Source organism: Coccomyxa subellipsoidea (genome assembly GCF_000258705.1).
Source record: "Coccomyxa subellipsoidea C-169, whole genome shotgun sequence".
Taxonomy (NCBI): Eukaryota; Viridiplantae; Chlorophyta; class Trebouxiophyceae; family Coccomyxaceae; genus Coccomyxa; species Coccomyxa subellipsoidea.
This window is the reverse complement of record NW_005178024.1, coordinates 589889-604699: the sequence shown is the minus strand read 5'-3', so window position 1 is coordinate 604699 and position 14811 is coordinate 589889. Positions and strand designations below refer to the sequence as shown.

The window sequence follows — 14811 nt, the reverse complement described above, 5'->3', positions numbered from 1 at the left end:
TTATCGTATCATAACGGACCCGCAGCAGTTGCAATATAGTAAACTTATCACACTTGACTGTACATTGCTACATAGCAATTTTCACAGCTCGCGGAAGCGCGCTTTGATGTACTTCCGCGCAAAGTTCTTGGCAGCAGGCGCCGCGAGCTTCCAGATACCTTCCAGCTCAGATCTGCGCGTCCTCAGCCGCTCCTGTCTTTCCTGCTCCGGTGCCTGCACCATGAACACAGCTTTTAGATATCGCAGCCGTGCCAGCTTGCGCATATTAGCTCAAGCGAATGCACGTCGCATATGCAATTCCTGCACCAAGCTCTCTCACACATTTGCGTTTGCCGAACGATGCATTGCTGCACTTCTCCACCATTACAGACGAAGAGAAATGCAGACACTCAGCCTAATCCAGCACCGGACATAAGAGGAGCTGCCTTGCAAATGAACATCATGCAACAACAACCCTGCTGTGCATTTTTATTACTGTCAAGTTCATCAGGTTTGTCACCTGCAGCCATGCGCGCGAGTTTGTGCTGCTGCTGAAAATCCAGATGGTGTCGCGCATGGCCTGTAGGGGGTCTCTTCCCACTGCCAGCGCAGCAGTGAGCACCTCTCGGTTGTTCAAGACCTCCTCAATGATGTTGGACACATGGAAGTCCACTGCAGAGAGAGGGATGTCCCCAGGCTCCATGCAGCCCAGCTGCTGCAAGTCCCCGCCTGCATGAAGCAGTGCATGAAATTCAAGTGCAAGCGGCTGAAAAGGACAATTCGCTGCTTAGCATATGCAGAGGTCTGCAAGCACAGCTTCTGCGCTTGACCTTGCGCAGCAAGCTCTCCCTGGATGGGTTTTCTGTAAAAATGTATTTACCGGGTGGTGTGTGGAATTTGGATTCATACTATCCTCACCTGCTGCTGCTGAGAACTGCTGGTGCAAGTAGGCCATCCAGGGTGCGTCTGGCTGCGCAGTCCGCTGGGTCACCGGGGCTCCCTTCAGGAGGGACAGCGTTTCAACACATTCAAACCTGAACACACACATTCAGACAATTTCAACAACAGTGATTGCTTGGCTAGATGTTGCTGTGATCTTGCCATCATGTGTACATGATTCCCTTGAGCAGAGAGGCTGAGATAACTGGTGAAGAAATCCCTGCTGTCACGGACCCTTGAACATTGACAAGAGAGTGGGGGCTCCGACCTGTGTTTCCAGGTGGCAGCAAACTTCTGCAGCATTGACACGTCGCCTCCCATGCCCCCGTATGCCGCTCTCAGCATAATGCACCGCACCAGATCGCCAGCAGCAGGCGCCAGCTGCAATCCTGGTAATGAGCTTGAGCCTCCTGCTGGCCCTGAAACAAAACCACATTATCCCTGTATTTTCGTTTCATCAATTTTCATTTTATGGTTGCCATTCTGCAGCCATGAGAGTGTTCCGTCAGCTTGAGCTCAAAAGGTGCATGATTGCCAATGAGACCGCCCGTAGAAATTTGTCATCAGAGCATTCTAGCATGCAATGAATCCGCACTGGGGGCTCACCAGTAGTGTGTTGGGCCCGCACAGGGACGGAGGCAATCTCATGGATGATGGTTAGGCAGGCCAGCGCCAGCATTCTGCCCAGGGCATAGCCCTTTGGCACAGCCGCCATCAGCCACACTAGAAGTGGCAGAGACGGGTGCAGCAATGCATCCTACATTAACCATAGCTCTCGCATCAAACCAACACTGCATGTGACCAATGAAACAGTTTATTATGGGGTGATGCATACAATAGCGCACCTGTTGCAGCAAGTTTATTCAATAAGTCCTAAAAATCAGGGCAGCTCTATTGATGGTTCTCTGGGCACGTTTGGGAAAAGGAAGTCTTGCCTCGAGGCAGATGATGCATGTCCGCCTAAGCAGCTCGGAGGCATCCAGCTTCAGCAGGTGCAGAGCAACCCTGCGCAACTCATTCTTGTGTTTAACCTCACTTGTTGGAGCAAATAAAGCTATACTGAACACTCCTATGCAGTTGGACATGGACACTGACAGCTGAGTGCTTCCAACAGGATTGCCATTTCTCCACAACGGCGCTGGTGTATCTGGCGTGGCATGAGGCTCTGCTGCTGTTGCAAGCAGCCTTAGACAGAAAATGGAGTTGGATACTCGGTGAAGGTGAAATCTGGAGAATGACACTTAATGCGCACCTCACAGCAGCGTCTGCCCGGCCGAGCCGGACATTCTTCTGCAGAGCGCTCTTCAGGAGGCTGCTCGTGCCAGTGAATACCCAAGCCTTGCCTGAAGCCTTCTCAGCAGCCCCGTCACCCAGAGCCTTCAATTCTTCCTCGGAGCCCGGTTGAATGTCTGTCAGCAGCCTCAATGCCACCTGCAATCATTGCTCTCTTCTCAGAAAAGAAGCTTAGACCAATTGTTCATAATAAGAGCCACTTATGGTGCGCCCTTTATCTTGCAGAAAATCTTCAACCATCCCCTCAGTCAGAAAATGCATCAGAAAGAAGCCAACACGCTGTCAGCGTCTACTGCCACATCTGCTCTTTCTTATTCCCATGGTGATCACTATGCTAGGAAACAAGGGTTGGGTTGGGAACAAGCCGGTCAGGTCACCTTGGTTTCCGCTGCGGCAGGGCCGCTCTCGCATCGGCACTCCAGTGCAGAAAGTGGCACCTGCACCGAAGCTGACCACTTGGCAGCACTCACCAGCCGCTGCTGTGCAGCCTCATCAAGCCCTGGCTCTGCCTTCACAACCCCTGTGAGCGCACAACAAATCTTAACAAAATAGAGACATCAACTTTTGTAAGTAGGCCTCAGGATCCAGGCGCCAACTTGCTATTCACAGGATTTGACTGACGGACGAGACCAAGCAGACTGAGCCGATCTAAAGACAAGAAAGCACCAGCTCAGACAAGACAGCAGTATATCTGAAGACAAGATAGCTTGAGGGTTGTGTTTCACAGGCCCTACCGGTGTTTGCAGCATCAGCAGGAATGTGCTTGTCTCGCCACATGTGCCAGTAGTATGCCCCATCTGGATGCCTGCCCAGAAAGAAGGACCAGGTCTGGCTGCGCTCTCTCTGCCTCTGCATCATGTGCGCAAATGCATTGCCTGCCGTGGCACTTGCTGCCTGAGGTGCTGAGGGGGTCTTCACAGGCTGCGACTGCGCGCTGGGGCCTTCAGATACTGGCTGAGACAGCTCGGGCAGGCTCTGTGCGAAGGTCTGATGTGATGTGTCTGCGACTGGACTTTCTTCCAAGATCCCATCCAGGCAGCCATTGATGTGAAATTCCAGCAGCGATTTGGGCACTTTCTTGTTACACAGGGGACAGTCCCCAAAGGAAGATTGCTACAAAGCACAATTGAGTGAGTCAATTATCCAATGCAAGATTGTCAATACAATACTTCCGAACGCTACAGCATTGAAATTTTCTGCTCACCGATGCTCCTTCACTATCAGTAGAATTTTTATGCTTCTTGTCTGCAGAAGCCCCGTCCTTTGGAGAAGGCTCCGTGGGCTTGCGCTTGCCACTTTGCTGCAGCACAGCGAAAGCGTTCGGGAGACCCATTTTTAATTATGAATTGGCGAATGTAAAAATTTGCAGTTGTTATGCAAGACTTGACATTAATCGATTCCCTAATCACCCGGTTTTCGAAGAACTTCTCCTAAACAATTCGAAATTGGACCCGCAGCTTCTATCAGCTTCCCCAGAAGCTGGCCATCCCCACATTCCTCGCTTTTGTACCAATGCGTCCCAATATAACTTGTATGTGAGCACAGCGAAGCATAGAGAGCATTCCTTGCAGAAATTAATTGAGAAAGGAAGATCTTAGCTTGTGTACAAACTCTTTCGAAATCATCTCTGACGCATATATATGCACCTCCAGCTAGCCAGCTGGCCATGGCTTGGTAAACCAGGGTGGTCCGCACGTAGGCGCTTGCTGAAAGATTCCTAGTCTCTACTTTCAGTTATCTGTGAATCTGCTGTTGTTTTGAGCTCCCCAGCCCCTCATTTTGCAGCTCGATTTGGATTGGGCAGGCCATATCTCTTTGCTATCGGCCCAATTTCTCAGGTGCTCCTCTAGATTGGGTGGACTAATCAGCTGACAGGTTGAGGGCCAGGGACGAAAGCAGCAGCTTCAAGCAGAGGACTGCATGTGTACACAGCTCGCTTTTGTGCACATGAGTCTTCAGAGCCTAATTCTCCTCAGTTGCAGGATCGGCATGCCAAAGAATAGTTACTGTGAAAAGGCCCTGCAGGCGGCCGCCCCGGAGCAGTCTCAAATGCGAAACACGAAGACTCATAGTGAGACACACAGTCTTTCAGCAATGGGCGCCACAGGACTGACTGGATTGAGTTAATGTGCCGCACATTAGCTTCGTATATACCCGCGATTGTGATCAGTGCACCACCAATGCATTGCTTACTTCTGACAAGGTAGGACTGAAATTTCCAGAATTGTGCGTACACACTGGAATATCGTATCCCTCAAGGGTCTGGTGCTTCCTATAGAAACGCAGTATCCCCTGTAAGTCACACTGTCCAACAAAACTTTTAGACCTGTGATACAACATACATTCGTGTTCTAGATCTACTCCAGATAGGGGATAAGCTGGCAAGACAGGCTCAGCAACCCATTTTCGATTGGAGTTCCCTCAAGACACTTGGTGAGCTATCCAGATTGCACATTAAAAAGTCATGTCACAACTTTGAATAGCTAATCAACACGAATTCAGGAAGTCACACAACAGCTGCTCTTCAAAGCTGTTTTCCCGGCTCATCTTATTTGAAAGCATACAAATTCAATGAAATAAATGCTGAAACTACCGCAGTACTAGCAATTTCACAAGTAATCTCTAAAATGCACTGTAACTGTAAGAGGCATGAGCATGTAGCCACACAATCATAGTAGAGATGGGCCCCGCTCTGTTGCCCCTGCACCCGCTGCCAATCTTGCTCTAGCTCAAGCAAAACTATGCGAAAAAGACAAGTTTTGGGACTTCTGTTTCTGTGCCAGTCCTTGCTTGCATCAGCGAACCCCACCCTGCCACTCACAAGGCCTGGCACGCAAGCTGTCTCATACCAGCAGTTGCCCACGCACTGCTGCGCTCTTCTCGAGTTACGGGCGCGAAAAAGCTGCCCTTCACATCAGGGCTAAAGATGCCCTTGCAGTCATTTCTGCTGCAGAGGCTGCCTTTTGAATAGGGCTGAGGTGCCCTGGCAGTATATCAGGGCGTGCAGCTGCTCAATTGAATTTGGTGAAGACAAAGGGGGGCAGTCCCTCCAATTCGCTCTCCTCCCCATCCAAGAAATACCTGCGCCCGAGTATCACAGCACTTGTCAGTGCTACTGTTCAAGGCCCACAACAACATGTCATTAAGTACTGTGCAAGCTCTCACTCCATCAATAGCCCACCAGCATTCAATGCTCTGCATGCACTTTCAAACAAGAATGACATGCCCACTCAGAGCCCAGGCACATGCATGCATTAGAACGGGATCAAATGAATAGGAAATTTTCCTGACCAGGCAATGTGCTCATTATCATCATTTAATTTTTCTCACTGTACACGCATCATTCCAGCCCACAGGGCCAGGTGCGTTGCAGCAACCTCTCCCAATAGACCCTCTCCAGCCTTATGTAATTTGGCACTTTCTCCACCGATAACATGTCAACCCCATGGAGTCCAGGTCATCCCTAACGCAACCAATCCAAGAATGGACAGTCCTGATCGCCAAAAGGGGCGCTTCAGAAAAGGGCGCGCACGTCCCGATCAGGCAATGTCCGGATGAGGCAGCGGCTGAAAAGGGGCCTGAAGAGAAGTAGGGCAAGTAATATGCGCATCAAACCCCATAACACCCCTGAGAAGAGGGGCGCGCACGTGATGTCGGGGCCGTCGTAGCTGGGCTCCATGACGATGTCGCGTGCTGTGAACACCGCTCTGTAGTTGTACACAAGCATCGCAAGCTCCTCCTCCTTGGACTCTGGCAGGTGCGCGCTCTGGCGAGCAAAGTCCACGAACAGGTTAGAGAGGTGCTGGGAGACGGAGATGGCGTCGTGGGTGTGAGGGATGGTCAGATCGCTGAACTCGAAGGGCGGTTTCTCCGGGTGCCACTGCGCAAGTGCACACAGACAGATGAGCATTAAATCTGGCAAGGATGTTGTGTGTCACAGCGTTGGCGTCAAGGCATGCTGTGAGTGCCATCGCGCGGGAGCCGTACACATGAAGCAATTTGAGCATGCAGGATGAGACTGGAAACTCTGACTTTGTTGTGGGATGCATGCAAGGCAGGATGCATGCTATGGCATGCATAGCCCTCAGATTGACATGGTGAGACAGAACGTCTTGACTGGATCGCAAGGTGGGGAGCTGAACCATGCAAAAACCAACTGCCTATTGCCAGCGCAAAACCGTGTAGCAATGCAATCCCTTGCAGCAGCTACCATCGCATGCGCGCAAGTAAATACCGCTAATGTCTTGCAGGAGTCACTTTCAGTGCATCTCAATTGCTTCTAACACAGGAACAACCGCTCTGATCACTGTACCCTTTCAGCAATCAAGTGCTCCAGTAACAACAGCATGCTGGTAATCCGGGAGAGAGAATTCATTGCTGACCTGGGTGCCGAAGAAGGGGAAGCGCTTGTGCTCGATGGTGGACACATATTCAATTCCCTTGCGGTCCTTGGTCGTGGTCAGGATGTCGAATGTATCGTTTAGCTTGGGCCACAGCGTGTAGTGCGCCGGTGGCAGCCCAAATTCGTGGTTCTCCATCACTATGTTGGCCTCCGGGTTCTGCATCTGCTGCACCAGGTCCGGCTGCGCGCATGCGAGAGTGAAGGTTAGTCAGCGGTGACTCGGCGACACCAATCACAAAACCCTTTAAAAAGCCTTGTCATGCAACATGTTACATCACATCTGGTGAGAGGCCTTGTGTAGCTTCACTCGGCTGCAAGAAAGGACAACTTGAAGGAAAGAGCATGCAGCACTGCACACAGCAGCCATAGTTGGGTGGGGGAGGAAAACAAGCAAGGTATGAAATCATGATCAACAGATTCAAAGCTTTGGAGAACAGATTGTGAGTGGGGCGCACCCTCTTGCTAAACATGGTGGCGAAGGCCTTGCTGCTCTTGGCGACGTCCGAGAACTCCACAGTGGAGGGATGCGACTGCATCAGGCACACCAATGAGTCAGTTCACCTTGCCTTTTGCTCAGGCCAGACAAGAAACATACATTCAATGCCAGCGCATGAGCTGAGGTGCTTTGGATCAGCCATGCAAGCTATACCCCAGATCTGACCAGCTGATGACATTTAGTCAGGGGGTACCAGATATAAATGTCCTATAAATGAAACAGCTATTCCCTGATTGAATGCAAAGAAAGGGGAGATGGGGCGCAGCTATTTCCTAATTAAATGAGACTAAGGGCGCAGGTGGCTCACCACAGCATCAGTCTGTACAAGCAGCTCGTTGTAGCTTGTGTTGGCGGCCAGGATCTGCAGTAGCTGGTGACCCAAGCACGTTCCCCACACCTGCACCCGCAAGAGACGGCTCACCTCCTGCTTCACCAATTCAACTCGGCACTGTCCTTCCACTTTCAGAGCAGTATCTCTTGAATTATTATCGACGAAGGCGCTTTGAGTCTGCTTCCAATGCCAACCTTCCTTATATTGTCGCCACTGCTGCAGCGCAAAGCAAGCGAGGCATGCCGGAGTGCAAACAAGATCAGGATTGGTATCATTTGTTCAAAGCTCACCGGGAAGACATTGCCGGCTGCATTCTCCGCCTCTGCCATCTTGACCAGCTTGCTGGCAGCCACCACATAGGGGTCATCCAGCCACAGGTCTGTCAGTCCACCCTGCATGCAACCAGTGCATGCCTTCACGAACTGCCCCACATGCGCCGGTACAGCTGTACAGAAGATGGCACGCAAGCACTAGGCAGGTTGCTTTGTAGTCCGCACAAAGCTCTGCCTGCCAGGTTTCCCAAAAGAGCATGCGCAACTCCACTGTCTCGGTGCTGAGAAGCATTCTGGTCTTGGCCAGGTGACTAATGGAAGGACGATTCAACAGATGTAAGATGGGAAGAAGAGGCTCGCCGGCAGTATGAGACCATCGATGCTCTTGAAGAGGGACGATTCAACAGATGTAAGATGGGAAGAAGAGGCTCACCGGCAGTATGAGACCATTGATGCTCTTGAAGAGGCGCACCAGCTCCTCATCAGAAGAGTAAAACCTGTTGGGACAGCAGACATGCCTTTCCTTAGCAATAACTCGGACAATAACTCGGACAAAATGCCCTGGAAAGCTTGCAACGCTCGTGTGGCACATGCTCCAGCCTATAATGAGAGACAATGATTGACGAATGCAGAATCAGCCTTGAAGTTCTTTTGAATATGACAAAGACAGTGATTTGAAAACCTAGATGCTGGCAGAGGTTGACCAGCTCTCAGCATGTTCTTGAGCAACCCATGTGGCCAAATCGCACCTAATTGGAACGGCCCTCCCACCTGCTTGCTCAATCCACTTGATGTACGCAGCAGCAACGTAGGACCTGCAGGTCAAGGGTGGCACGTGTGAGAGATCAGTTTCAACTGGCAGGACCGAAAACGCAACATCGTGCCGTTCACATAACCCGCATATTACATATTAACTTTCCAAATGTATTCAGCGCAGAGCCAATGCGTCAAACGCGTGTATCAGACAACTCGGCCATCAGGTGTCGAGGCACTTGACCTAATTTTGCTAGAATCTAGTTAATTATGTATGTGATATTGGACTGAATGGGCTAGGTCTATAGCAACTTACTTGCCCGGGCAAGCGTGGCACGCCTGCGACAGGATCCCGATCAGGGGCCTGAAGTTCACGTATTTCGGAGACGGTGGCTCAAGGGTTCTTATTTGCAAATCCTGTAGGGCACTGTCGTGACCAGGCAAGGTGAGTCGGGCTGTGGCTGCGAGAGCAGAGCTAGTGATGGCTAAAATTACAATAACGCCCGCCGTCAGACGCAGCCCCATCTTGTTGAAGGCTTTCAGCCTCTCGAATACTTCGCTCTTCCCTGGCTACACTGTTCACGCGTATAAATGGTCCGGTTAAATAAACTGTACCAAGATGATCAAAAACACCAGGTTCTTTGACTTACGCGCTGAAATGGCAGTCGCAGACAGGCTCGTGCCCGAAAGATGCTTTCGTTCACGTGACAACGTGACATCGCCGTCAGAGAACCGGCCGATTTCAAATCTGACCACGGCCGCAGAAGCCGCGATCTGAAAGGGGCCTGTGCGGATGGAGTAGGAAATGGTCTCCTCTATTTCGACCTGTAATCCGCGGAGGAAACACATTAAAGATTTACAAATGGCCACTTAGAATTTTTAGCACGCATTTGGACCGTCCGAGAGTGATTGTCCGAGGATGACTTCCAAGGATGCATCCGCATGTTCACAGCAAAATCGACAATCATTGGAACCCAAGGCTGCAGAAGACTATTTCAACGGTTGAAATCCGACAAAGCATTGTGACAGCGGACTGTCCGGGACTTCCCTCAAGTCTTTGTCACAACAATCCAGCATGTCGGGTGACTCCCTCGCCAGAACTGCAAATATAGCCAGGATCTGAACTTGATAACTTAAAATTTGGAAAATTACCAGTCTAACAGTAGCATTTATGGTACAGACAAGATCGTATCCGAGCCAAGGACGGAGCCTGAAAGTCCACCAAGAACACATTTTTGGATTCCAAGCGGTGCAACCATGAAGAAGGTCGCCATTGGAGCAGTCGTTGGAGGCGCCATCTGTGCTAGCCCACCTCTCCTCCTGTATGGAGCCGGCTTATCAAGCACCGGCCCAGTAGCTGGCTCATTCGCTGCGTGGTGGATGTCAGTCGGTGGTCCTATTGTGAAGGGCTCATGGTTCGCTTGGTTGCAGTCTGGTGCTATGACTGGTGGTTTCATGTCCACCAGCTCAGTTGCTGTGGGCAGTGCAGCTGGAAGTGGAGCCGTGGTGGCCCGCACTGTTGCCGGGAGAATTGCTGCCCATAATACATAGTACATAGACTAATAGACAAAAATTACATATAAGAGGACATTCTTCACAGCCCTTGAACTGCTGCCCATAATATGTTGTGCCACACTGCTCTCTATCTATCTATCTATCTCTGCACAGCTCTCATGAGTGTCAATATAACCATCAACTGAACCCCTCTCTGCAGCTGCGCAGAGTGACCAGTACACCCGTGCTGCAATTCGTATGCACAGCATCCTTCGCTTGGCTCCCTACGCCGCAATATCAGCAGATGATGCTGAATCTTGGGCTGCAGCTGCTGGCTCTGACAGCCGCTCAAGGGCGTCCAGGATGGCCTGCCTGAATGCTGGCTGCTGCAGCAGGAACGCTGACACGTGCCCGCCTGGCACCCACCTCACCTGCACACAAACATCCCAGATCTCTTGTAAATGTTCTATGACATGAAGAGGATCCGCTTAAGACCATGAGAAGAGCCCTCTCTTTGTAATGTCATCTGATGAATTGCATAACCTCCTGAACACGGGGTCTAGCACAGTGGCAAAAGCTGCACAGCAGGACATCCCAAGGTAGCCAAGCATCAACAAATGAATACAAGTTTCTCCACTAATCCTCAGGCAATCTTGCAGACTGAAACCGCAGAAAGAGATGCAGCCCTTAACCTCCATCTGTGACAACATCGAAAGAAAAAGTCCCCTTATCGAAGTAGAGCGACACAGATGCTGGAGGCACCCACCTGCGATCCTGGCCAGTGCGCCGCAAGCTCTCTCACGCTGTGCGCTGACACATAGGCGTCATTGTGTGCGCCCACTATCACCGCTGCATCCGGCCGCCGCGGCCTGCGCACGGTCAAATTTCCCTCAAAACCTGCCATTTTCGACATGACTGAGGGGATTGACGGAGTATTTACTAATCCCTGACACAGCTGCACCCAGTCATGGTGCTGCAGAGCTTTGCGGTGACCTTGTCAGGTGCCACGCTTCTGTCCCTACCACGCCAGTTGGAGCATCTCAAAATGACAATGGAACAGCTCAGCAGCACAGACACCGATTTGGCCCTTGAGAACATCACAGCTGCAACTGTCGCCGGATCTCTACAGTGCATTCTGAGAGAGCACCGGGCAATCCATGATCTGTGGCTCTGCCCTCAAAGTAACAGGACTATCGGGCGCGCCTTCGCGGACTAAGATTACTATCATCACTCAGTGTTGAGAGCTCCAGTGCGATGGAAGGAAAGTCTTGTGCACATGCGCCAATACTGTGCTTACCTTGGAAAGCGTGTGACATCTGTGTAGGTCTCCAGCACTTTGTCCAGGCGTTCGCGCGCCAGCTTCTGGGCTGCCACGGTCTCGTGGCTCTGCTGAAATCGCAGCCAGGAGCGCACAAGCGACTGCAGATGACTCTCCGCTGCCGCTGCTCGCTCCGCCGCCGGACCCCTGCTTGAAAGATACAACGCATTCCAAGTTGCGAAATTAATTCTAAAGTTTTTCGTGTGGCTCTGAACAGGAGAAGTGCTCCTCCCACTCGCATGCCGTCATGCCCTGAAACATGGTCCCTCCGAGACCACACTTGTCGAGGGAGTGTCGAGAACCCTTGGGGATTTTTTTGCTTCACAAACGATGCGCTGAAGAGACATGCAACTTGTCAAGTATGAAGGAAGGTGCAGAGCTCTGATAGACCCCTGCACGAGGAAGGGGTGTTCATGATCCTTCCCATGAAGCTGTTGTGTCCCACAATCCCACAAAAAAACGAGTAGATTCTCGCCACTACCCAGAAATAGTTCCAGCCCACAGAGTTTGGTGCAATGTAGCAACTTCTTCTCAGTTTCTCCCTTCTATCCTTCCCTGTCTGGGTATTTTCTCCATCAATACCCAAATGATCCTAGAAATGAAGCATTGCAGACGCAATATTTGCAGCGTCAGTGTGACACAGCTGGAGCCACAGTGCTCAGTAACGAATGGACCAAAACGCTGAAAAGCTTGCAGATAGGCACGATTAGAAGTTAAGAGTCAGATTACGCACTGCTGACTTTTGGTGGAGGGGTCAGAAGTGGAGGTGCCAGCTGAGCTGGCAGATCTGTCCTGGCTCTGTGAGAAGAGGTGTGCCGGCAGCTGCAGGCTCCTCAGGTCAGCAGACCACTTCAGCAGCTGCTCTGCTTTCCCCAGGTAAGACGCTGCCTGCACAATGACAACACTTCTATTTGAAACACTTCCCAAAAATTTATCTGCAGGACACTACTGCTCATAAAGACCTGGCTGTGTGCTGGTATTTGCTAGAAGTGCAAATATGGTTTGCAATTGTGAAGCTCACCGCACTTGCAATGTCACATGACACAATTCAAAGGGTAGCTTACATGCACATGCACACTTTACTCAGGCTTTCCAATTTGTAAACTCTAAGCATTCACGGAGATGCCTCTTCAGATGAGCAAAGAGTGCCGACCTGCTCTGCAAGTGTGGCTCCTGCATTGGAGGGCGTCCCAATCTTGTTCCGGTCTGGAGCCATGGAGGCAGCTGACGCCAGCTTCTCAAGTTCCTCCACCTGGACGCAGACACTCTGCCTCTTGAGAGCCCCCGCAATGTTTTGCAGCAGTTTCAGAACGCTGCACTGCTGTTGCAGACAGCTGGCATTGCTGTGTTCCTGGAAATTAAGACTCCTACACAGATGGTGAAAGTCTTCCTGCAGGGACACCCATGCTGTACAATGCGTATGAATGCTTTACTGTGCATCCCCTTTGGCTATCACTCCTTCTTTGAATAATCCTTCACTTGCTTCTCTGTTCATTTTGCAGCATAGCTGCTGAGATGCAAAGAGGACCACAACGCAAACGATTGGCTGAAAGGATGGAAGCTTGCTCTTGCCTCTTTTGATGGTTGCTGCCCAGCCTCTTTGCAGGCCTGCAGGACTCGTTGCGCCGCTGCTGTGACCAGGTTTGCTTGGGCAGCTTGCAAGACAGTTGCGTCCACGTCCTGGACAGTAGCATCAATCCTTCTCAATCAAACACCCAAGCACTTCACAAGAGAGTCTGTCTGTGTGCCAATCACACTTCTTTTGCCCTTAGGTAATGCTCGAGCGCCACAGCAGGTGAGAGACAATGTACACAAGCTTCAGCAAGCTTCATGCAGCAGATAAGTAGCCAAGGTCATTTGAGGATGACCACAGCAGGTGCCAGGAGCCCCAGTGCAGGGAGCATTTCCTGGCATACATAGAATGCTAGTACAAAAGGAACAGCGCCGGGTAGGACCTTGTCGGCCTTGTCTGCTGCTGCGAGAAGGGGCTGCCAGGCGGTGGCTTCGCGCAGCATTAGAGCAGACTTCCTGGTGAGGAACACTAAGGGCATGTGCCAGCTACCCCAGCACAGAGCAGCTGCTGCCATAAAAATACAGTGCGTTGTCTGCCACCGAAGGAAAGACAGATGGACATACCTTGTCGGCCTCGTCCGCCGCGGCCAGAAGGGGCTGCCAGGCGGTGGCTTCGCGCAGAGCTCCGTGGCAGAATGCGACCGCGGCTGAGCGCGGCGCGAGCAGCGGCACGCATGCGAGCGCCTTGGGGTACAGGCTGGCAACCATGCATGCATGCACCCCGCCCATTGAGAAGCCGCAGATGCCTGCATGCAGGGCAGCGCGCTCGTTTCTGGCATGGCTTCAGTGAAATTTACAGCGCCACGCAGGAAGTATGGGTGGTATGCATGCAGGCAACAAGATCTCCTGATACCCGTTTCATCAGTGTCGAGGTGCCCAGGTGCAAATGCAAGATTGTTTCCAGACCACATGACTCGCAACATGGCCAGGAATCAGCTTCCCTGGGTTCCTTGCAGTCACAAGAAAGTGCTTCCACAATGTGCTTTGCCGCAACATACGTCAGACAACACATTCAGCGCTGCAGTTGCGCAGACACTTCCCACATGCATGTGCACGTCTAACGGCATGTAAAGCCACTGCAAAGAAAGTGGTAGGGCACAAAGGGCTCACCCAGCCGCCGGAACTTCTGCTGCTGCGCCCAGGCAAGCAGGTACAGCGATTCCTCGATGGTCGTGCGCCCCAGTGTGAGCAGGTCGCTCACTCGCTCAAGCTTGGACCCCTCCTGCCACGGCGGCCTCCTGCTCCCGTAATACGGACTCTCCAACGCCATCGTCGCCACCCCCTGTTGCATGTTGAATTGACTTCTTGAAGACATATTTCTCCTCGGGGCTTATAGTGAGTTCATGAAATTCCTATTTGGTCAATTAAAGGGGCCAAGCCATGGCCCAGTTGCCTCTGCACAGAAGTAGATCAAGCACCAAATCTGCAGGTGCCCGCATATGTGCCTGCATGTTCAATCTGTGCTGATTACAGCAGGCGCCATCCATATTGCCGGAGGTGCACGTTCCACAGTGCAGAGCAAGGGTGCAGAGATGCAGGTGGCTCAGGTCAAAATGGGTGAACACCTTGGCAATGAGGGGTAGGCCCAGGTGCGTGCGGCGCTCAAAGCCGTGGTCGCCAGTGCCGGCCAGGTGCACGACGCAGTCTGTGGCCTCCGAGGCGCCCCTGGGCAGCAGCAGCCTCACTCGCGCCGTCCTGCTCTCCTCTGGGAGCGCGTCATACAGCCGCCCATGGCACGGCGTCCTGTGAATTTACCCACTCGCTTCAAATGTGTACCAAGCGCTGTGAATGTGCACAATGTGTGGGTCAAGCTTGATGCCCTCAGACAGGTGGTCGGGTGCTGAGGGCCAAAATTTGACATTTTGGCTCAGAGAATTGTTGTCAAGACTTTTGCAAGTCAGGCTGTGAGCACGGGCACTGGGAATGGGCACAGGAGGTCACCTGAATGCGCCTTCCAGGATC

At 51.8% G+C, this 14811-nt stretch overlaps 3 protein-coding genes across 3 annotated transcripts; all 3 read right to left on the bottom strand.

Moving 5' to 3' along the window:
• Positions 1-81: 81 nt before the first annotated feature.
• On the bottom strand, positions 82-3066 carry COCSUDRAFT_58644 (hypothetical protein; the record flags this gene model as incomplete). The annotated part of the gene is made up of 8 exons (XM_005643838.1): positions 82-213; positions 500-708; positions 898-1013; positions 1276-1337; positions 1547-1675; positions 2176-2349; positions 2589-2731; positions 2946-3066. The coding sequence occupies 8 exons, from the start codon at positions 3064-3066 to the stop codon at positions 82-84; spliced, it is 1086 nt and encodes a 361-aa protein (XP_005643895.1).
• A 1285-nt stretch (positions 3067-4351) lies between these two features.
• COCSUDRAFT_31205 (class I glutamine amidotransferase-like protein) lies at positions 4352-8990 on the bottom strand (the record flags this gene model as incomplete). Its single annotated transcript, XM_005643837.1, has 9 exons — positions 4352-5292; positions 5859-6091; positions 6594-6794; positions 7069-7143; positions 7417-7506; positions 7731-7832; positions 8146-8209; positions 8462-8527; positions 8782-8990. 9 exons carry the CDS (start codon positions 8988-8990, stop codon positions 5223-5225), a joined length of 1110 nt encoding a protein of 369 aa, XP_005643894.1. The 3' UTR covers positions 4352-5222.
• Positions 8991-10243: 1253 nt separating this feature from the next.
• On the bottom strand, positions 10244-14600 carry COCSUDRAFT_19659 (alpha/beta-hydrolase; the record flags this gene model as incomplete). The annotated part of the gene is made up of 6 exons (XM_005643836.1): positions 10244-10390; positions 10726-10828; positions 11257-11348; positions 13390-13595; positions 13960-14131; positions 14415-14600. Coding segments are annotated over 6 exons (906 nt in total), but the record flags the coding sequence as incomplete, so codon positions are not given.
• Positions 14601-14811: the final 211 nt, after the last annotated feature.